We start from the raw sequence: 23,702 nt of genomic DNA, 5'->3' as shown, positions 1-23,702 counted from the left end.
CCCCCTCTTCCCTTTGCCCCAGATCTTACCCCTGAGATGATGAGAGGAAAACAAGATGGAAAAATCTCCTACATGAGTAATAGGACAATCTAAGGCCAGGGATGGAAAATAATGGGTTTTCTCCATTTATATATAGGAGGGAGATAACAATTTCCCTCCCCTCTAGAAAGGGGAATTTAGAAGAAAAAAAAAAGACTTTGCTTCTTTGAGAAGGGATGGAAAGGATTCTCACTCTAAACTTCTGGACTGTACATACCTAGGGAACTAGTGCTCTAGTCTCCCTGGCACCTTAGTCGCTTAACCTGGGGAACTGGCCCTGGCTATAACCTTCTGGTCCTCTTGGGGAGATAAGAGAAGTTTTAATATACTTTTTCTAAGTTGTGGTAAAATACACATAACATAAAATTTACTGTCTTAATCATTTTAAGTGCACAGTTCAGTGATATTCAGTACATTCACGTTATTATACAACCATCACCACCATCCATCTTCAAAACTCTTTTTATCTTGCAGAACTGAAACACGGTACCCATTAAATTTAAAATAACTCCCCATTTCCTCCTCTCCCCTCAGCCCCTGGCAACCACCATTCTACTTTCTGTCTCTATGAATTTGACTACTCTACCTACCTCAAATAGTGCAGTGGAATCATGTAGTATTTGTCTTTTCGTGACTGGTTTATTTCACTTAGTATAATTTCCTCAAGGTTCATCCACGTTGTACCATGTGATTTTAAGGCTGAATAATGTTCCATCGTATGAAAATACCACCGTTTGCTTATCCATTCACCTCTTGGTATACACTTGTGTTGCTTCTACCCTTTAGCTATTGTGACTAATGCTGCTCTGAACATGGGTGTACAAATATCTCTTCCAGACTCTGCTCTCAATGATTTTGAGCATATACCCACAAGTGAAATTGCTGGATATGTTTTGTTATCCTTTTGGGTAAGACCAATTATCTAGATAAATGGCCGCAGATCTAATTCTCATGATATATGAAGGGCAAAACACTCCTAGGGAAAGTGAAAGCAAAAATTTTCTCTTTATAGCTTATACATTTCCAAGTCTCAGGATGCTAGGGCTTTTTTTTTTGTTTTTACAGGAGCACTGAGAAATCTAAGGAAGTTTTATTTCCCCACAGTCCACATGCTGGTCACAGGTGGGCAGAAAACGGAGGTTCTCAGCAAGTGTCACAGGCAAGCAATGAAGACAGCCACCTCAGAGGAAGCAGAGTTTCTCCCTCTCTGCCTATGTGCTTCACAGCTGGCCACTCTGGCCACAGACTCTTCATTAGTCTGGGGCAATCCTGAGACCAGTGAGTCAGCTCAGGCTCTCTTCTTCAGGTCCCATTACTCACTTGACAGATACCATGGGCAAAATTCTGGTTGATGTAGCTCTAAACCTTCAGCACAGTTCAACAGATGCCCACCTGACAGCCACCTCAGGCCTGCAGTTCCTAAGTCAGGGCCCACGGATAGATTTAGAGAAGGTTTATGAACCCCAGCATTTTAATCTCCTTTTGGAGAAGTGGTCCAAAGCTTTTATCAGATTTTCAAAAGTATCTCTGATCCCAAAGAGGTTAAATCCACTCTATAAAAGGGTGATGATTAAAACAAAAAACAAAAACCCTAATAGTGAGGTGCTGGGAACTCCCAGCAGGTTAAACAGTAAGCTCCCTGGGTTCAGGCCCTGTGTTCACCACTGGGTGTCCGGCACTCAGTACGGTGCTGATCACATAATATGTGCTCAATAGAGATATGCCAACAAGTGAACGAAACAGACAAAGGAAGTGCACCTCCATGATACGATGTAAGTCAATGAGAAAGCTGAATCAATTTATAGACATCAATTTTCCACTTAGTTGAGCAAGTTCACAGCTGTTATGCCCATGGGGAAACATTATCACTGACTTGTTCGTTCATTCATCCACTTACTCATTCGTTTAACAAATATTGAGATTAGAGCACCTACTCTGTGCCAGAACCAAAGCTACATAAGACTCAGTCTCAGCCCCAAGTGGGGCAGGCAGACCCGCAAATGAATCATCACAATCCTGGGTGGCAAGGGCAGTGACAAGGACTGTACAAAGTGCTGGGAGACCAAAGGGAGGGACCTTTAGTGGCCCACCTCATGAGATGGTCAGGGAAGGCTTAACGCAAGGAAGTGACATTTGAGCCCAGGGCTGAAAGCTGAGAAGCAAGCAGTCAGTGGGTCAGGGAGCCTGGTTTTAGCTTCCATTGCCTGGTGCTGGGCACACCTAACAGGTGCTTCCTAAATGTGGGTTGTCAAATGAACAGTGGGGCAGAGTCTAGCTGGAAATTCCAGAGCACTAGTGATCAAGCCTCCCATTGTCCTCCATGACTCCCCCTCTGTGACTCCCCTCAGAGAACCTCATCCCAGCAAGACTCATTGGTTCCCTCACTGCATCTGGAAAGTCTGATCCCAGCTTCCCCACTTTTACACACACTGATATCCCTCCCCACCCAGACAGTCTCCTCCTTCTTCCCCTATACAAGCTGGGCCATCTCTCAAGGCCACCTTTCCCCTAAAGCTTCAAGAAGGCTAACTCTCTAAGCCCAGTCACCTTTTTTAAAAAAATAAATGTATGTTTATCTTGTTTTCCCAACCTGGTTGTAAGCCCCTGAAGGAAGGGACAATCTGTTATTTCCTAATCAGGAGACAATGTGGTAGAGAGCAATGGTTTACAAACTCTGCGTGCATCAGAACACCCAGAGGACTTGCTAAAATAGATTTCTCAACTCCACCCCCAGAGTTTCAGATTCTGTAAGTCTAGGGTGGGCCAGAGAATCTGCATTTCTAACAAATTCCTAAGTGATGCTATTGGTCCAGGGATCTCACTTTGAGAACCACTGGTATGGGAAGCACACCGGTTCCAGATGCAGCTGAACCTGGGTGTCAGTTTAGGCTATGTATCTCACTGGCTTGTGAGTTATGGCAAGTCCCTTAACCTCTCCAGGCTTTAGTTTCCTAAGGACACAATAATAGTTTTGCAGGGTTACGGGGGAACCCAACCTACACCCAGTGGATACCCAATAAATGTCTGTAATCAATCGGTTAATTGCTTCAAATACAGATCGGATCACCCATTGACTGAGCCAAGTTATTTCTCCCAAGTAGGGGAGCAAGCAAACCTCAACACACTCCCCTGCAACCCTCTCCCACCAGGGGGCTGGATCAGCAAAGGAATTTGATTTGATTCTCCAGCTCCAATGGAAAAGGTGATGCTTCTCTCCAAACCACCTGGCTCACTCTTCCTAACAAAACTTCTCCTTATGGTGACGGGGGAGGGGGGGGGGCGGGCAGGGAGTGGGGAGGGATAGTCAGGGAGTTTGGGATTAGCATGTACACACTGCTATATTTAAAATGGATAACAAAAAATAAATAAATAAATACATACATACATGAATACATAAATAAAATGGATAACCAACAAGGACCTACTGTATAGCACAGGGAACTCTGCTCAATATTATGTAACAACCTAAATGGGAAAAGAATTTTAAAAAGAACAGATACATGTATATGTATAACTGAATCACTTTGCTGTACACCTGAAACTAACACAACATTTTTAATCAACTATACTCCAATATAAAATTTAAAGTAAGTAAATAAATACACTGGGGGAAAAAAAACTTCTCCAGGATCTGTCCTTTGCTCAAGCCCCAGAGCACCCCCATCATTAAATGACTGTCTTCTCAAGGGCACATTGGCTATTCAGAAAGCTTAAAATTAAATATATTCACCAATTTGAATTTTTAATGTACTATTTTTAGCTAAAAATAGATTTTGACTCTGTACAGGGCATGAGGGGGGAGCGCTTCGGCAATGTTTCCTTCGAGCAGGTAAACATTAGGTAGTGGCTGTGGGCCTGTCTCAACACCTCTGTCTCTCTCACCCCCAACTCTCCTTCCCTCCCTCCCTTTCAGGTCTCTGCTTGCTTGAGTGAAGAGGTCATTCTTTGCCCAAGCACCAGAGAGAAGGGTCTTCTTCCCTCCTGCCCAACAGAATCACAATAGCAGGACTTCCCTGGTGGTACAGTGGCTAAGAATCCGTCTGCCAATGCAGGGGACATGGGTTCGAGCCCTGGCCCAGGAAGATCCCACATGCCACGGAGCAACTAAGTCCATGTGCCTAGAGCCCATGCTCCCCAACAAGAGAAGCCACCGCAATAAGAAGCCCACACATCGCAACGAAGAGTAGCCGCTGCTCGCCCCAACTAGAGAAAGCCTGCGCACAGCAATGAAGACCCTACGCAGCCAAATAAATAAATTAATTAATTAATTTAATTTAAAAAAAAAAAAGAATCACAGTGGCAGGCATGCCCACACTTACCTCCATCTATACACCAAATTTTCACCAGTGCACCAAGAAATAGGCTGCGTACTTACATACAGGTCCACACTCAAGCAGCCAAGTCTAAACAAGGACTGTGGTCTTGCTCTGCAGACACCACTTCCAAACAAGTCCCCATTACCTCTTCGCACCTTCTTCCAACTGGAAAGCTCCCACACCCCTTTTGGCCTTCCTCATTTATCGAACCCTTACCCCAGCCCACCCCTGTTTCTCAGCAGGATGTTCCAACCTGAGCTCTGCTACCTACTTTGCTGGGGGTCCTCGGGCCAGTGACTTTTCCTCTCTGCCTTATGCTCACCTGTGTAATGATGATTCTACCACCTGCTTTAAAGGGAGACAATGATCAAGTTAGATAATGCTATAAAGGGCTTGGTACTTTGTTCTTGCTCACTTAAGTTTTAGGTAGGAACTCAATCATTAAAAATCAGTAAGTGTTGCAGCATTATTTATAATAGGCAAGACATGGAAAACAACCTAAGTGCCCATCGATGCATGAATGGATAAAGAAAATGGATAATGGAATATTAGCCATAAAAAGAAGGAAATCCTGCCCTCTGCAACAAAATGGATGAATCTTGTGGGCATTATGCTAAGTTAAATATGTCAGAGAAAGACAGATACTGTATGACCTCACTTATGTGTGGAATCTAAAAAAGCTGAACTCATAGAAACACAGCAGATTTGTGGTTACCAGAGATGGAGGGTGGGGATGTGGGATAGGGAAAATGGATGAAGGTGGTCAAAAGGTACAAATCTCCAGTTATAAGATACATAAGTTCTGGGGATGTAACGTACAGCATGGCGACTATAGTGAACAATACTGAATTGTATATTTTAAAGTGGCTAAGGGAGTAGATCTTAAAAATTCTCATCACAAGAAAAAATATTATAACTATGTAAGGAGATGGATGTTAACTAAACACAAGGTTAATCATATACGTATATTTAATCACTATATCATACATCTTAAATTTATACAATGTTCTATGTCAATTACATTTAATAAAACTAGCAGGGGGAGGATCAGTGTCTTGATCAGTGTCGTATCTTTGGATAAGAAGCCTTCAGCTGATTTGAGAATTGAAAAGCTTGATATGAGGTCTATTGTTTGCCAGGCTTTCTCACACATTTGATCCATGAGAGAGGGCTTCTTCTTCCTCTTTGAGGATCAGAGAGGCTGACTTGCCCAAGGTCACATGGCTGGTCGGGGTAGAGCTGGGACCTGAACTTCCCGAGCATAGAGTTGGGTCCAGGAGCCTCTCCTCAGGCGACAGGAGCTGAGGTCCCTCTGGGGTGGGGGAAGGGAAGAAGCTGAAGGGAGGACAGGTGGTCCAGCAGCGCTCCCCCCACCTGCCTCCCCCGCCTGGCCTCAGCTCCTGCTCTGGCAGGGCCCTCCAGGCCCAGAGAGCTGAGGCCGTGCTGTACCTGCCAGAGGCACCTGTCAGGGGCCAGGCTGTGCCAGAAAGAGGCATCCTCCTTGGCTGAGCCCAGATGGGGATCCTGCTGCAGTGTGGCCTCGGGTGGGGAGAGGGGCAGGCCAGCACACCATATGGGATCCCCATGCAGCTCACATGCAATCATTCCCCTCCATCACTAATGGAAGTTGTCTCCAAAGCAAATCACTGCCAGGTCATTTGTGAGCCTACTTCACCCACAGGTGAGGCCCCACTCAGCAGGACCCCCTCACACTCAGGTCCTCCCATCTGGCTCCCCAATTAATGCCAGTGACTGACGCCATGACTGGGTATTTCCTTTGGCTTCTAACACAGAGAAGAGGCATAATGCACAGATGTGCATGTTTCCCAAAAGTCTGTTCTTTGGGGCCTGCACTCCCTCCTCAGGAGATGAAGACTGAGAGGCAGTAAAATCCTCAGTACCCTCAGCATCCCTTTAAGGAGTGACTAACAGTGCAGGCTTTGAAGCAGGGCTTGACTGGGTTTGAGTCCTTTCTCTACTGATTCCCAGCTGTGTGATCTTGGGGAAAGAGCTTAACTCCTCTGAGCCTCAGTTTTCTCTGATATCAGTAACTACTAGGCCGTTCCTCTGAGGTTTAAAACAGGTAAAGTGCGTGGCATACACTAAGAACTCAACAAATGCTGGTAAAACAAAAGAGAGAAAATCTTATTCTCTCTCCCAATAATCTCTCCAGGAAGAAAGCAGGTTTGAAGTCAGTCAGCAGCTCGGGAAGGGAAACAAGGCGTGCTTGAGAAACCCTGAGTGGGTGTACAAGCTGAAGACAAATGCTGAGTTGCTCTGAGGACTGAGGGGCATGTTTACAAGAAGAAGCTGTGTGGAAGAAGGAACAGGAGATACGAGAAAACACACAGCAGAGAAGACTGCTGGGGCTGGGGGAGAAATGAGGGGTTTTACTGGGTTTCTGTTGTGAGCTGTGCAAATTACGTCTTTCCCGCCGCCCCATGAAGAGTTGAGTAAAGCCTCCATTTTTTTTTTTTTTTTTTTTGCGGTACGCGGGCCTCTCACTGTTGTGGCCTCTCCCATTGCGGAGCACAGGCTCCGGACGCGCAGGCTCAGCAGCCATGGCTCACGGGCCCAGCCGCTCTGCGGCATGTGGGATCTTCCCGGACCAGGGCACGAACCCGTGTCCCCTGCATCGGCAGGTGGACTCTCAACCACTGCGCCACCAGGGAAGCCCTCCATTTTTAATCAATGCACTGGGGAGCTGGATGTTTTGGGGATAAAATGAGGGGACGGGCTTGGCCTCAAAGAGAAACCAGGCCATGCGTGGAGTCGTCCTCTGGCCTGTGTTACTGTAGTGAGGGTGATCTTGGACCAAAGCTTAAGTGGGCAAGAACAAAAACTTTATTTAATTTCTATTTCAAACCTCCGTCCCTTCCAGGCTGGCAGAAAATGTTAACACTGGACTTTCTGGGAGTTCCTTCCCCACCTCCCCAGGTAGGTAATGCCAAGAGACTAGGGAGGATTTATCTTGTTCCTGCGTCATTCCTCCAGGCAAGTATGCTGGAGGATCCCCTGTCTCTTCTGTCAGTCTGGTGGCCCTGCTCCGGGGCAAGGGAATCTTTCTTCAAAATAGCCCTTGTATGGATTTTCTGGCACAATTGACACCTAGCCTTTCCCTTGCTGGCTATCCACCTCCCCTGCCCTCCCAAAACATACATACACACACACACACACACACACACAGGTGCGCACATCAGGCAGGTAGGGAGGCTGAGCACAGTCTCCTGATATCAAGAACTCTGTCTTTGATACACCAGTTGTCTGTTCTCCACCTGGAATTTGCTTCACAGTCATCTGCCTGAAGGGAGAGTTGGGGAGGGGATGCGGGTAGAAGACATCTTTCGAAGTCAGTACAGACAGCCCTACTATATTCTCTGTACTTGCTGCATAGTATGTATAATACCATTTTTGGTTTTGTTTGTTTTTAACCATCTTACTATTGATTGGGGCTATTGAAAGGGTTAATTTCTTGAAATATCACCCCTCTCTATTACATCACCATTATCATCTTGATGACCCTCTCTGTCATGGTCACTCATACACCTGAGACAGGGCACTGACGCCTGAACAACATCAGAGCTAGAAGGGACTTTTTTAAAGCCTTGTGTCAAGGTTTCCTTTCCCTGAACAAAGGAGGGGACAGGCCCTGCCTGCAGCCACACTCACCTAGTCGGCCCGGGAGCGCAACAATCCAGGTCCGTGAAATCCTTCCCGGGTTTTCCATTCTGCTATGAGGAAGGCTGAGACTTTTCAAAGGGGAATACCCTTGCTCCAAGCCTGCTCCCGATGCAATCCATCTTCCATCCCCCTGCAGCAGAAGCCAGCAAGCAACTTTGGATGTGGGAAAGTGTGACTGAGACCCAGCCCTCCCCACAGAGACGCTGTAGCTCTGCGTCTGTTTCTGTTGCAGAAATAAAAATGGTTTCATGCTTCACTGACTGCTCTACATCTATGCCTTGGACATCTTTCAGTGTCTGTGTACATAACCCTACTTTACTCTCTGTATTTGCCTCACAACACTCCACATTATGGAATTATCATGTTGTTTGTTCATGTGTTAGTTTTATTTTAACCAGCCCTCTATTGATGAACATTTGGGTGTTTCCAAGATCACAATCCATGTTACAGCAGGAGTCATTTCATGCCTCTTTATGCACCTGACTCCACACTTTTCGAGATAACACCGACACGATGGGCAGTGTGAGGGGTGTCCTCACTGGAAAGCTAGGTGTAGGAAAGGGTGGAATTTGCCCACAGTCACGCAGTAGGTTTGTGCTAGAGATGGCAAACGTGGTGCCCTCCTCCAGCCTCCTCTTAGTCCCAGGTGATGATCCCTTAATTGTCCTTTACACCTGGGTCCAGCTTGGTTTGGACCAGGCTTTTTGTTTATTTCAAATGGCCCAGAAGAGGCAAGCGTGTGGGATGTGCCAGGCACTGTGTGCTGAGTGCCAAGGAAGGGAAAGACCGCTAGATAACCATGATTGATTGATGGGGTCCCATGGGTGGGCACCCAGAGGATGAGGTAGCCAGGACCATCTTCCAGGCTTACACAGCACATTTACACCCGTGACCTCATTTTAATCCTCTGGGGTCTGTATTATTATCTTCCCTATTTAGAAAAGAGGAAATTGAAGCACAGAATGGTAACTTGTCCTACATGACACAGCTAGTAGTGGTGGAGCCAGGACTGAGGACTTAAAAAAAAAAAAAGGGGGCTTCCTTGGTGGCGCAGTGGTTGAGAGTCCGCCTGCCGATGCAGGGGATACGGGTTCGTGCCCCGGTCCGGGAGGATCCCATATGCCGCGGAGCGGCTGGGCCCGTGAGCCATGGCCGCTGAGCCTGCGCGTCCGGAGCCTGTGCTCCGCAACGGGAGAGGCCACAACAGTGAGAGGCCCGCGTACCGAAAAAAAAAAAAAAAAAAAATATATATATATATATATATATCTATATCTATATCTATATCTATCTATCTATATCTATATATATATATACCACTGAAAGGAAAAACAACACTGCTGAAAGTGTGAAAAACTAAAATTATAACTACAAAAACAAGATGGCAACAGAAAGTTGGAAAAAAAAACTTGGAGCCGAAAACAAAAACCTAAAAGCAATTTTGTTAGGTGGCCAAGGGCACATCGTCTCATCTCTTTGTTTGTTTAGTCTGTTTTGTTTTGTTTTTTTTCCGTGCTTTGAGGCCTGTGGGATCTTAGTTCCCCAACCAGGGATCAAACCTGTGCCCTCAGAAGCAGTGAAAGTGCAGAGCCCTAACCACTGGACCATCAGGGAATTCCCCATCTCATCTCTTTGAACCTCAGTTGCTTCGTTCTTACAGAAAGAGAATGGTAATAACAATAATTATAAACACAGCAACGGTAGCTAATGTATACTACCCACCAGCCTAACATAACAGCCATTTCCAAGTCTGAGTTTCCCCCGCGGGCTTGCATTCAAACATACATATTTAATATGGCTGTAATCAAAGGAAACACACAATTTTGTTTCTTCCTTTTTCACCTGACATTGTCTCATAAGCTTTTCTCACTTGACTACATAGACTCAGCAATCACTTTTTCAGTGGCTGCATTCACCCAGATTAATTAACTCCTGCCACCGGTACGGGGCATTTACAGCCACCAAGTTTTCACTATTTTGGCTGATACTGCAGGAAACATCTTTTGCCCTCAGAGAGATACCCAAAAAGTCGGAGACTGTCTGAGGGCTTTGAACCCTGAGCTCCTGCCCTCCCCAAGCTCTTCACTCAGCCCCACCTGCCCTCTGCTCCGGTTCCTGGTTCTGCGCTGGCCTCTCTCAAGCCCTAAGGCAAAGCTGAGTCCTTGCCTGACAGCGTCTTGTAAAGACTTCGAGCCTCAAAGCAGCCTCAGAACAGGCTCAGAGAAGCTCATAGGGAAAAGGGCTGAAGAGAGCTTCCTTGATGACCCCCTAGCTCCTCCTGAGAACAGATGCATTTATGCTCCATATCCCTAACTCAGAAATTTCTTCTAAAATCTAATCCCAAATCCCCTTTTGTCTTCTTTCTTCATAGGATGTAAACTTTTTTGGTCACAGACCTGTGAGAATTTCTCCAAAAAGTATAGAAAGGCATAATATTGTCTTTACGATTTCACCAGGTTCTTGAACTCCTTAAGCCTGTCTGTGTCAGGTTAAGGATACAGCCTAGGGTGACATTATCTCTTTCCACCCCTCTTGGCTGCCTTCCATTGCCTTCACTGGATACAATTCCACAAGCACCTCTTTTTCAACCTTGGGCCATGATCTATTCTATCCATTCACCTGCCAGTCGCTGGAGGTTTCAATAATGTAATAGACGCATGCCTGAGGTAGATGGGGGCTGGGGAATGCAGGTTGAAATTCGATGAGGTGAGTTCAAGTTATGCTTCCCTACTTGTTGGCAGTGAGACCTTGGGTCAGTCATGTAACCTCCCGGAGCCTTAGTTTCCTCACCAGAAAAATGGGAGCCATTAACCTGTACTTAGCAGGAGTATTGGAAGATTCCGTTTGTGAAAGCGAGGGATACGCTGTAAAGCACCTATGAACGTCCCCCGCCTGGAACCACTTTCGAAAACCTTCGAAGCTCCCCCCTAGGTAATGTTTCTGAATGCTTTTCCTATTCATATGGTGTGGGGCTTGTCCCACACTGCCCCACCAGGACCCTCCGCTCTAACTATACCCACGAGAGCCAGGCCCAGGTGAGCTCACACCTCAGACCCCGGGCAGGGAGGTCACACTCGAGACTCCGACCGCGCCCACTCCGGAGCCGCGAGGACCCTCCTCCTCTCTTCTGCACCCCTCATCCTCCCATCCAGACTCGAGTATGCCCACCCACCCACCCAGCCTGTCTTCCCTGCTTCCCCAGCGCACGCGCGCAGCGGGGCACCCGCAAGGCGGCCCCCAGCGCCTCGTGCGGGCCGCCACAGCTGGAACTCGGCCCCAGCGTGGCCCGGCGGGTCGGGCTCCCCGCCGCCCCGCCAGGCCCCGCAGGTAGAGGAGCGGGGCGGGGTGGGAGAGCCGGAGCGCCGACGGGGCGGGGCCCGCGGGGTGGGGGCTGGGGCCTGACAGCCGGGCCGGGCGGCGGAGCTACAGGGGACAGAGCGCGGGAGGCGCGTGCAGCCAGCCGCAGTTGGAGCCCGAGCCCGAGCCCGCGCCGCCATGCCCCTGGCCTTCTGCGGCAGCGAGAACCACTCGGCCGCCTACCGGGTGGACCAGGGCGTCCTCAACAATGGTTGCTTCGTGGACGCGCTCAACGTGGTGCCGCACGTCTTCCTGCTCTTCATCACCTTCCCCATCCTCTTTATCGGTGAGCGCGCGGGGCGAGCAGCGGAGGAGAGGAGGACCGAGGTCGGGAGGGAGGAGGAGGAGGCGCTGCGCGCCGCAGCGTTCCGCGTCCCCTTGCGGCCAGGCGACCGCCGCTCGCCTCCCCCTTGGGGTCCCCTGCTCTGTGTTATGCCCCGCGGTGCCGGGGCTCGCACACCCGCACAGCCCTCACTCCCGGGGTGTCCCTCAACCCGCACGCACCACAACGGAAGCTCCTGACCCAGGGGACCCCCAAGTTTTGCCACCACAGGGTGGAGAAAGGGGAAAGCAGGGGTCTCTGTACGCGCTGGATAGGTCGGGAGGGGGTCGGGCTGTAACCTCAGAGGCGCTGTGTAGGGAGCCGGGCCACCCCTCCCCCAAGGCACCCTTCTCGTCAGCCGCAGCTGGGCCCAGGGAGGAGTGCAACCTGCGCCTCAGAGTCTGGGTGGAGGCCCTGCGAACCCTGTGCTTCCCAGGGGCTGAGCGTGACAGTGGTCAGTAGCCTCCGGCAATCCTGGGGTTCCACTCGCCCTGATCGAGAAGAGGCTCCGCTTCCCCCGCTAACCTCACCGCGGCGCGCGCGTCTCCGGAGCGCAATTTCTCGGGCTCGGGGCAGAGCCGATCCGACTTAGCAGCGACCGGGACGGAGGCCACCAGCGCCCCTGTTTGAAAGCCCTCTGCAGAGTTGGGCGTCACCGCCCATACAGTCGTGTGTGCCTCTTTCCTAGGGTCCCCTTTATCTCTCTCCAAGACCTCGAGTTTCTCAAGCTAGCTAGCTCTGTCAACTCATAGGGTGTTCTCTGCCTCCCCCAAAACGTGTTAATTTGCTCTAATTAAGAAAAAAAGCAAATCTTAAGATTCATATACAGCTTTTGAGAAGAAAGGAAAAATTGCTACAAAATTAAAAAGAGGAGGCTCACATGTGTATCAAAAATTGTACCAGCATTTACACTGTTGCTCTCAACCAAACGGTTTATTTACGTGGTTATTTGTCACACAAGAAGTCGGCATATAAAATGGGTACCTGCACATGTGGGCCTCTGTGGGTCCGCGGTTTCATGAAAGGACATTTAGTTCATGTGCACCAGACTGGGGCATTGTCATGGGTACACTCCTCATCCCCACCATGGACCCAATGCCTAAGCACCCTCCTGGGGTTCACGAAACCTCCTCCTGGTGAGCCAGGCTTCCCACCTCTTCCTGTCTCTCTTGCAGGATGGGGCAGTCAGAGCTCCAAGGTGCACATCCACCACAGCACATGGCTCCACTTCCCTGGGCACAACCTGCGCTGGATCCTGACCTTCATGCTGCTCTTCGTCCTGGTGTGTGAGATCGCGGAGGGCATCCTGTCTGATGGGTGAGTGACTCTCAGAGGACCCAGGAGAGTGGATCTACTCAAGGGTGCTTCCTAAAAGGCCCAGGGAGAACCCAGCTCAGCTGCATTCCATAAGCCAATATCATTTCATTTGCTAATAAATCCAGCAACTGTTTACCCAACATCTGTGTGCCAGGCTCTCTGTGCCAGGCACTGGACAGTGAGAACCAGGCCCTGCTCTCAGTGCAGCAGGGTGGAGGGGACCCAGATCTGCACACCAAGACATGGTGAAATAATCCTAGAGCCTATCAGAGTGGATATGCCCAGCCTCTCCCACAAGCTGCTGGGGTTACCTTCTTGGAGGGAAAAAAATCACTCTTGCTTAAGATCTTTCCTTGGTTCCCGGTTGTTTACAAGGTCCTAAGTCCTCAGCCTGGCATCCTGTTTCCTCACAGTCGGCCCTCCCTCTCTCTAGCCTCATTCCTAAGGGCCTTCTCCCCATGCCCCCCTTGCCTCTGGACCTCACAGCATACTCTTCACACCTCTGCCACAGCATAGATCATACTGTATGTTAACATCTATATCTATTTGCAAACTGTCTCCCCGCTAAGTCAGAAAGGCCTCAGAGTTGGAATCTGCATATTATTCATCTTTGTATTCACAGAGCAAGGCACATGAGAAAGCTCCATAGACCCTTAGGAACTCCTTAAGAGAATAAATGAAATAACGTTACAAGTAAGTACTATGGGAGGATAAAGGAAGGCAGAGTTCATGGTTGCGGGGACTGCGGAGCAGAATCTGGAAGGATGACTAGGGTTCTGACAGGCAGAGGAGTTCCAGAGAGGGAGGGCCAGTGGGGAGTCATGAGAAAGGTACCACGGGCGAGTGGGGAGGGGTGGGAGGGGAAGCAGGCAGGCTGGGAGCAGTGCAGCAGTGCAGCGGGGCTGAAGCATGAAACACGTGGCACAGTGATGGAGGCTGAGATCTGGAAACTGGGGGCATCTGCAGGAAGGCTTCACATGCCAGGCTGAGTGTTTGGGTTGAATTTTGTAGGCAGTTTGGAAGAGAAGAGATGTCATCAGCGCAGCACTTTTAGGTGAGAACTTGAGGGCAGGGTGGAAACGGAGAGGCTGGAGGTAGAAACAGCACTTAGGATTGATTGCAGTAGTCTAGGTGAGAGATAACTGCAGCCAAAAGCGGTGTGTCAGCAGTTGGGGGTGCAGATGAGGAGGAGATGAAGCAGCCATCTCGCTAAGGAAGAATGGAAGGATCGACAAGGCTCAGTGACTGCCTGGGTGAAGGGGTGGTGGAGGGTGGTGGACATTTGGCTTAAATACTTGAGGTCCAATCCCTCTGAGCTGGAATCAGACTATGCCCAGATTCCACTCCTGCCAGCCCTGGCTCCTGCAGCTGGATGGCAGGGGGATGGGATCCTCACCCCCACCAACACACACTGCCTCACCCTCCCACTCCCAATGTCCCTGCATCCTGGCTTCAGCAGTAATCTCTGTGATAACTGCTTACCTTGGGCCTCCTCCTGACTATCAAAGCCCTCAGATGAGCAGGACCAGAATGCATACTGCCACATCATTAGCAGCTGACAAGTCCGCCTCCTACCTTCCATCCCAACACCCCTTCCAAAGCAGCACAGATGCTAGAGACGGGAGGGATGCCTTGTGAGCCCTCCGGCCAGAATATACTCACCCGGCTGTAATGAACAAAGCGACAGAGGGGAAAATACCCTTCCTGCAGAGAAGGTAGACCTGGGTCTTTGCTAGCATTTCTGCTATGCCACGTACCAGCTGTGGGACTTTGGACAAGTCGCCCAGCCCTTCTGGGTCTCACTTTCTCTACCTGTGAAATGAGTGTCATAATCCCTGCCTTGCCTGCTTCATAGGGCAGTGGAGGATGAAATTAGAACATAGACAGGGTGCAGAGTGCAGAGTGGCAGAGCCCTGGGCAACTAGTATATTCCCAGAACGTGGGAGACTGAATAGAATATGGTTGCGGACTCTGTCCTGCTGGCTGTCCAGCAGGCCCTCCTGTGTACAGGGGCAGCACCTGTATCCCAAACCTCCCCAGCTCAGTGCAAATTGCCATCTCCTCCCCAGAGAGCAGGTCAGCTCCTCAATAGGCACTTATCTGGTATTTGCTGGTTTCCATCTGTGGCCGACACCCCTGGGCAGGGGAGCATGAAGGAGCATGGGAAGGGGAACAGACATGAGGAGAAGCCACAGTCCCTGTCCTGGGTTGGCAGACTTGCCGGAAGTGTACGGGGCAGATGAGAGAGGGGGGCCGTTAAAGCAGTGGCCTTCGAACTTGAGTTTAGTTTAAGATAAGCCTCATTTAGTGATTAATTAAGGCATCTAACCTGTAGGGCTTCTTGTCTTCCTTTAAGTATTATTTCTCTGTGATGCTCTGAATTCAGAACAACCAAAGCAGTATAGGTTATTTAGTATTTTTTTAAAATATAGAATGTTTTCCCAGACCACCATACACTGGAAAAAGCCATATATAAAACTTTTACCTAATTTCTTACCTAAGTCAGTGTATATTATTCAGTAAAGCAACCAAAATCTATTTAAGTCATGTCATAAAGTACTTATTTCAATTATGGTTATTCACTGTCTTATTTCATCTTATAAAATGTTTATCATTTCTACCTTCTATTGCAAAAATATGAATGTACTTAAACTTACGAAATAACATTTTGGATGTCACTTAAAAATGTATACAGGAGTACAGAGTTTTTCAAAATTATTTCAAGGAGTACAGAGGCAAGAGTTTCGAAGACCTCCTGGACAGGGTGTTGGTTGTTTCCAGTGCCCCCACTAGTGACTGCCTTGTACCTCCTGTAACAGTGCGAAGACCTTACACTGAGACTATCCACTAATCAAGCTTGAAGAATATCAACGTGTACAGTCTCATTTAACAAGAAATCTGGAGGCCACCTTTTTTAGTTGGTGTGGTGGCTTAGTAATGGCATCAGGAACCCAGCTTCTCCACATCTTTCTATGCCATACTCTGTGTGTCCACCATATCTTCTCTTATGGTTACAAGATGGCTGCCCAACTCCAGGCATCAACTAAGCAAGGAAAAAGGGGGCATGCTGCCCACAAGCCTCTTCTTTATGCAGGAGATCATCTTCTACAGACATTCCTTACATCTCATTGACCAGAATTGGGTCATATGGCCACTCTTAAACCAATCACTGACAAAGAAGTGTGCAATTGCATGGCTGCTTGAACCAATCACCATCCATTCCCTGGGGCTGGGCGCATTGCTGCTGGAGCAAACTTGTGGTTCTTCTAGCGAGGAAGAAGGGAAACACACTGCCTCTATGTTATATCCTAGTCCTACCAGACCACTTGGGGTCCCAACACGGCTCTCCTCATGCCCCCCACCTTCTCCGTTGAACTCCTGCTCATCCTTCAAAGTTCAGCCTTGTGCCACCTCCTCTGTGAAGCATTCCTTGCTGCCCACGCTCCCCTGTGTGCTCTCAGCCTTCTGTCCATCTGCAATACCACTTCCCTAGACTGCCTAGTCAGACGGTTAGCTCTGAGCATGGTTGCTTCCTTCCCTACCGTCAGCTTCTCGAGGGCAGGGACTCTTTGCACAATGGATAGTATGAGCAGCGCAAGCAGGGGTAGCACGGAAGCAGAAGACTGGAGGAGGCCTCCTGGGAACGGAGGGGTTCCTAACCATAGCTTCACTAGAAAGAGCAGGCTGGGCAGTGCTGGAAAAAAGACTTGAGGCCACATCACCTGTGCCTTTGAGTTTTGCTTTCTATAGAAGGGAGCCTTGGAAGGGCATGATCAGGACCAGGCAAGTTGAGCCTCCTCACCAGTCGTGGGGAAGCTGAGTTCTGGGAGGGAGCTCTGGCTCCCTATGGGGCTTATCACCAGACCAGATTCCACCTACTGAGGCCTCTGTAGGGGAATAAGTTGCTTCCAAGCCAGAAGCTTTGCAGCTGCAACTGCCAAGGCCAGCTCCCCTATGCCAGCTTCTGTAAGCGTGAACCCAGAGAGAGAAGGCCATGAATTTCAAAGCCTGAACACCGAGCTCTCATAGCGTCTCTGTGTGAACGCCTGGGCCCCTTAGTTAACAGGTGTGTTTGGGGTATGGGCTGGGCAGAGCTGCCAGCATATGGTATGGAACTATATGGTATGTGTGTTCTGCAGGCCCCACTGTGTGCTGTGCCCTAAGCATGAGGCCTGGGCTACTCTGTTAGGGTACGACGCAGCTCATCTACATTTTCTCTCTCTCCCTCTCTCTCCCCGTCTCTCTTGCCCTTATCTCAGGGTGACCAAGTCCCGCCATCTCCACCTATACATGCCGGCCGGGATGGCGTTCATGGCTGCTGTCACCTCTGTGATCTACTATCACAACATTGAGACCTCCAACTTCCCCAAGCTGCTGATTGGTAGGGAAAGGGGAGGCATGGGAAACGGGGAGGGATAGGTACTTCCATTTGTTCCTTCAGATAATGTTCGCTGAGGACTTACTATGTGCCAGGCACTGTTCTAAGCGCTAGAGGTTCAGAAGTAGAGAAGAAAAATTCTTGCCATTGTGGAGCTTCCAGTCTGGTGGAGGGGACGTACAAGCAAAGACAGTAAACAGACAAACAAACAAATAAGTAGTGATGATGCTCTGAAGAACATAGAGCTGGGTAAGGGGTAGAGAGTGAAGGCCGTGTTGCTGTCTGTATAGGATGCTCAGAGGAGGTCTCTGATAAGAGTGAGCATGCAGATATTTGGGGGTAGATGTTTCCATGCAAATGGCAAAGCAAGTGCAAAGGCCTTCTGATAGGAACAAACTTGGCAAAGAGGCTAGTATGGTCGAAGGCAAATGAGCCCAGGGAAGAATGGTAGGAGATGAGGTCAGGGGCCAGGAGAGGAACAAGGAAGACTCCTAGGCTTTGGGCCAGAGTACATGGGTGAACAGCGGTATTCGTAACTGACATGGCAAAGGAGCAGGAGTTGGGGTGTTTAGGCCACAGTTGAGTTTGAAACAGCCAGCTCAAGTGTCAGGCGGTCAGTTAGATAAACAAGTTGGGTGTTCCAGAGGAGGTCTAAGATAGTCACAGCTTTATAGGTGACATCTTGAGCCCAAATTAGGTAACCTGGAGGAAAGAGAAGGGCCCCAGGACCAGAGCCTGTGGTTTGCCAACATTTAGGAGTGCCCGCTTAGACCTTCTGACACCATGTGGCCGGGGTCCCAGTCAGAAACAATGGTGATGGCTGTTGACATTTACTGAGTGTGTGCTGTGTGCCAGGATGAATGCTAAGCTTCCTCCGTGCATTATCTCACTTAACCCCCACACTCTCCCTCTTGTACTGTTGCTATCCCCATTTTACAGATGTGAACACTGAAACTCAGAGAGGTTACAAATAATAACAGTGAACACTCATTTAGCACCTGCTATGTGTCAGGCACGATCCTAAGCATTTTACATATATTAACTGATTTAATCCTTACAACTCTATGAGGTAGGTACCATTATTATTTCCCTTTTATAGATCAGGAGACTGAGACTCAGAAGTTCAGTGGTTTGCACTAGTCTCCCCAGCTAGTCAAGGGCCAGAGCCAAGTTGTTGTTTGTTTGTTTGTTTGTTAATATTTATTTATTTATTTGGCTGCACTGGGTCTTAGTTGTGGCATGCGGGATCTTTAATTGCGGCGTGTGGGCTCTTCATTGCGGCACGCAGGCTTTTTTCTAGTTGTGGCGCACGGGCTCAGTAGTTGTGGTGCGTGGGCCCTCCAGTTGTGGCGCACGAGCTTAGTTGCCTCGTGGCATGTGGGATATTAATTCCCTGACCAGGGATCAAACCCAAGTCCCCTGAATTGGAAGGTGAATTCTTAACCACAGGACCACCAGGGAAGTCCTCAGAGCCAGGTTTAGATCCCAGGAGTCTGGCATCCAAGCAGGCTCTTAAAAAGGCTGAGACTGTGTGTCTAAGGGTCCTCAGACTGTGCTTAGGCCAGAGGTATAAATCCACAGATCTGCCTCTGTGTGGGGCTCAGTCTGCATGTCTAAGGCCGGGGCTGTACATCTGACTGTTAGGCTGTGGTCAGACTATGATTTTTAGGAATCATAGCATCTAATTGACATCTGGAGTCTGGAACTCTCTGTGCTAAGCCAGAGACAGCACGGTGTCATGAGTGGGTAGAGGAAGTTTCCCAAGCTAATCACAGGTCTACCTGCCTGTGTAAGGTAGGAGCTGGCTCCATCAGGATCATCCAGGTGATGCCCCCACCCCAGGGGCCCCCAAGTGAGTGTGGTTGGGGGACTAGGGGGCAACAGGTGGAGAGGTGTTAAATACAAGCTTCGGAGAGCCTCCCGTGCCAGTGTCTGAAGCAGCTCCTTATGCACAGAGACCTCTCATTAACCGCGAGGCCTGGCTGACTGGTGCCCCTGGAAACACCCTGTCTGGGCATCTGGCGAGTTCATTTTCTCATTCTCCAGAAAGTGCATAATGTTCCCTCCGCAAAACACAAATGACCACCCATGGATGGACCAGTCCTTCTCCAAGGAACAAAGACTAACTCCCCCCTTTGGTAGAGCTTTGCTCTCCACAAAGCCAGAAATTCTAGAACAGGGAAAAGGGAAGAGGATGCACCCCATGAGCTGCAGGGCAGCAGGTATTAGGGGAATAGCTGGCCCTTTGAGGAAGCTACTGTCCGGTCACAGGTCTGGAGTCCTGCAGGAAGGTGACCCATGATGCGGCTTACATTGTCCCACAAAGTAACCTTGTTCCTGGACCCAGGTGAGATCAGAGGGTGTTCTGTGAGAAAGTCATGTTTGAGCTGAGAACTGAAGGATAGGTAGGAACTAACTGCGAGAAGGGACAGGGGAATGCTTCAGGCAGAAGGAGCAGCATGTGCAAAGGCCCAGAGGCAGAAGATGCAAAGCACATTAGGAAATCTGGGCAAAACACAGCAGCTGAAGTGCAGAGAGCAGAAGGGAGCTGAACTTTGAAGGTTGGAGTGACAGGTGGGGCAAGACCTTGAAGGCCACACTACAGGCGTTATTCTTTATCCCAAGGGCGATGGGAAGCCATTGAGGATTGGGATGTGTGTGTGTATGTGTTAACATATGCATAACATAAAACTTACCATTTTAACCACTTTTAAGTGTACAGTTCAGTGGCACTCAATACATTCACATTGTTGGGTAACTATCACTACCATCCATCTCCAAAACTCTTTCATCTTCCCATTAAACAATAACTGCACCCATTAAACAATAATTCCCCTCAACCCCACGAAACCGTCATTCGATAATACTTTCTGTCTCTATGAATCTGACTACATTAGGCACCTCATATAAGTGGAATCATGCACTATTTTGTCCATTTGTGACTGGTTCATTTAACTTATTATATTCTCAGGTTTCACCCATGTTGTAGCACGTGTCAGAATGTTCTTCCGTTTTCAGGCTGAATGATATTGTGTGTGTGTGTGTGTGTATATATACACACACACACACACACACACACCGTATTTTGTTTATCCATTCATCCATCAATGGGCAGTTGGGTTGCTTCCACCTTTTGGCTATTACAAATAATGCTGCTATGAACATGGGTGTGTTGAGATCATATTTGATTAAATGTATTGCTCTATGGAGGCTAGATTGGAGGAGGGCAAGAGGGGAAGTGGGGAAACCATGAGAAAGCTCTTAAGGCAGTCCTGGGGAGACATGATGGTGACCTGACCCAGGTGGCCACCCAGATGGACAGAAGTGAATGGATTCAAGATAATTCGGAGGTAAAATAGAATTTGGTAATAGGTAGGATGTGGAGATGAGGGAGAGGAAAGGGAGGGAAGAAGCAGAGGTAATGGGAATTCAGAGTTTAAAACTCACCAGCAGCCCCTGTGTTTTACTACTTTCTTTCCTTTCTCCTGTTCTCTCAGACATGCACTAAGCTTTTACCGAATGCTGCTGTGTCTGGCAACAGGCTGAGGGCTCAGCACTGTAGGATGGGACTGTGGAAATAACCCCTGGGCTTAGTCCTGGGTCCTCAACTAACTCCCTGTGTGACCTTGGACAAGACACTCAGGCTCTCTGAGCCTCAGTTTCCGCATCTGAACAGGAATAGTAAGTCCCTGCCTAAGGCATAGCGTTCTTATAAAGATCAAATCAAACCATATCTGTTACGCGTTAGAGGCAAGACCAATCTGAGACATATTTTAAAGTCTTGGCCTCAGGAGGAACCCTCACGAAGGTCTAAAGAGGTTCTGGTGCCTGGGATAGTCTGTTGGGAGAGTATAGGTGTGGATGCAGGGGGATGTCCCCCAGCTAGGGGATTCCTTGTGACCTGGAGACCTGACCCAGCTGAGGGACATCATCCCAGTCTTGAGGGCTGGGACCAGAAGCGGATGCTCCTGCCCTCTATGCTAATGCTCTCACTCAGGTGGCATTTGTCCCTCCCCAGTTCAATGTCTCAACCTAGTTCCCAGCCCAGAGCCTGGCTGGGACAGACCTCAGCTTTTGTGCCCAAGAGATGCCCTGGCATTTATGTCCTGGCCCACCTAGGGATGAAGGCAGGGTGACAGTCTCCTTCCCTCTCTGTGATTCCTCTAGAGAGGAGCTCTAGGCATTTAGGCTGACCTTATATCGTATATAAGATCATATATATCATATATCGCAGAGCATATGACTCTAAGGGGTAATTGGGGAAGGACTGCCTATGCTAAAGCACCCCCTAAAGGGGGACTTAGTTACTGCTGTCTTTTGTGGTCACCAGCTGACTGTAGTTTATTGGTGGATTTGGATGGGGGTGGGTGGGAATTTACAGGATAGAATTCACAGATGGCTCCTGATGTTTATGGTCCAAGGTCTGAACTTTGGAGATAACAAATATATTAGCCGCTGATATCCAAAGAGCACCCACTGTGCGCCAGGCCCACTGTGCTAAGTGATCTCCATTCAGTGCTCATGACGACGTTTGAGGTAGTACTATAATTATTCCCATTTATGGATGAAGAAACTGAAGCCTAGATGGGTTAAATGACTCACGCAAGGTCACATAGCTATTAAGTCAGAGGATCTGTGCCCAGGCGTATCTGGCTGCAGGCCCAGCTCTAACCACTATACACACTGCCTCTCAGGACTGTGACTCATTTTTTTGTATCTCCCACTCCCCAGGCTCCCTGAGGAGCATCATCATGCCGTAGTGGACTCTGGACTTGGGGGCCAGGGACTTAGGCCCTCACCCTCTGTCTGTCACTAACTTGCAGTGAGCTTGGGCATGTCACCTCCTCTCTCTGGGCCTCAGGTTCCTCATCTGTTAAATGAAAGGGCTAGATTGAAGGACCTTTAAGATCTTCCCAGCTTGGGAATTCCTCAAGGAAGCCATTGTAGGGTGGAGCCTACATGCACAGGCTCTGGCACTAGGCTAGTCCACTAAATGGCTGTGTGACCTTAGATCAGTTACCAAACCTTTCTGAGCCTCGATTCCTTTGTCTGTTAAACTGAGCATGACGGCAGGACTTCCTTCACAAGGCTAATATAAGAAATAAATGAGATAAATATGTTTAAAGTGCTTATTTGGTATGGTGCCTATAACTTAGTTAAATTCAAGAAATAATTCCACTATTTTTTCTTCTTATTTATTGTAAAGGGAAATTTGGCTGACCACCTTGGCTTGTAAGATGATTATTATTTTTGAACATGCCTATCATGAACGTTTTAATGTATGCACAATCGTCTCAAAATTACACACTCATATATTCACACACACGGACACCCCTTTACTCAGAAATGTGCATACTCACACCCATAACGCTTGTCCACACACACACCTCTTCCCTGACACACTTATTTTCTGTCCTCTTCCACACAGTTGCACACACACAGGTGAATATGTGCACACACATCCTCCGTGCTCTCTTGTCTCTCCTCGGCAGCCCTGCTAGTCTACTGGACCTTGGCCTTCATCACCAAGACTATCAAGTTTGTCAAGTTCTACGACCACGCCATCGGCTTCTCGCAGCTGCGCTTCTGCCTCACGGGGCTGCTGGTGATCCTCTACGGGATGCTGCTCCTCGTGGAGGTCAATGTCATCAGGGTGAGGGTAAGCAGGCCACTCCTGGGCTGCCACCCACCTGAGGACACACCTGGGCCAGGGCGGGGCTTCTGACCCGTGTCCTGCGCCTGGGTGTGGGTCCCCACCCTCTTCTTAGCCAAACCCTAGAAGGAGTCAGCTTCTTTTACCTGCTCCCAAAAGGAGAGTTGAGGCCAGTGGGAAAAGTTTCAGGAGGGACATTCCATCCGGCCCAGCTGCCCTCTACCCCAGGCTCCCAGGGGAAGAGGAAGTGACAGCTGAGGCTGTAGGAGTCTGGGTTTAGTCCCATAGAGAGGAAATAAAAGCTTCAGGTACTGGCTTCTCTGAGTTTGTTCGATTTATTTTTTTTCTTTTTGAGGTCAGGGAGGCTTATTTTAATGTATTCATATAGTTACACATGAATGAGTAAATGTGGTAAATGTGGCTGCATACATGTCTTTTTTTTAATCATTTTTGCTTGCCCCCTTTCCCTCTCTGAGATTCATACCCTCCCCTCCCCCAACCTTTCTCTCCCCAGGTAACCCAGATTAACAGCCTAGTATGTGGCCTTCCATTCTTTGCTTTTATTAATATAATACCACATACTTGTATCTGTTAAGAATTTCTTCTCAACACATATAAGTATTGTTTTTTCTTTCAATATTA

At 48.7% G+C, this 23,702-nt stretch overlaps 1 protein-coding gene across 8 annotated transcripts in view; it reads left to right on the top strand.

Annotated features, from left to right (window-relative positions):
• Positions 1-11,528: 11,528 nt before the first annotated feature.
• ABCC8 (ATP binding cassette subfamily C member 8) overlaps positions 11,529-23,702 on the top strand; it is a gene marked incomplete at both ends in the record, with an annotated part of 76,350 nt that continues 64,176 nt past the window's right edge. For all 8 annotated transcript variants that reach the window (XM_082628653.1, XM_082628652.1, XM_082628651.1 and 5 more), the window contains 4 exons: positions 11,529-11,676; positions 12,888-13,029; positions 17,289-17,410; positions 22,900-23,066. In XM_082628653.1, the coding sequence (XP_082484779.1) occupies positions 11,529-11,676; positions 12,888-13,029; positions 17,289-17,410; positions 22,900-23,066 (579 nt within the window). The remainder of the gene's footprint in view (positions 11,677-12,887; positions 13,030-17,288; positions 17,411-22,899; positions 23,067-23,702) is intronic.

This window comes from Mesoplodon mirus (assembly GCF_964341445.2).
Source record: "Mesoplodon mirus genome assembly, chromosome: 7".
NCBI classification, from domain to species: domain Eukaryota; kingdom Metazoa; phylum Chordata; class Mammalia; order Artiodactyla; family Ziphiidae; genus Mesoplodon; species Mesoplodon mirus.
The sequence above is the reverse complement of the archived record's forward strand: the minus strand, read 5'-3'. Positions and strand labels throughout refer to the sequence as shown.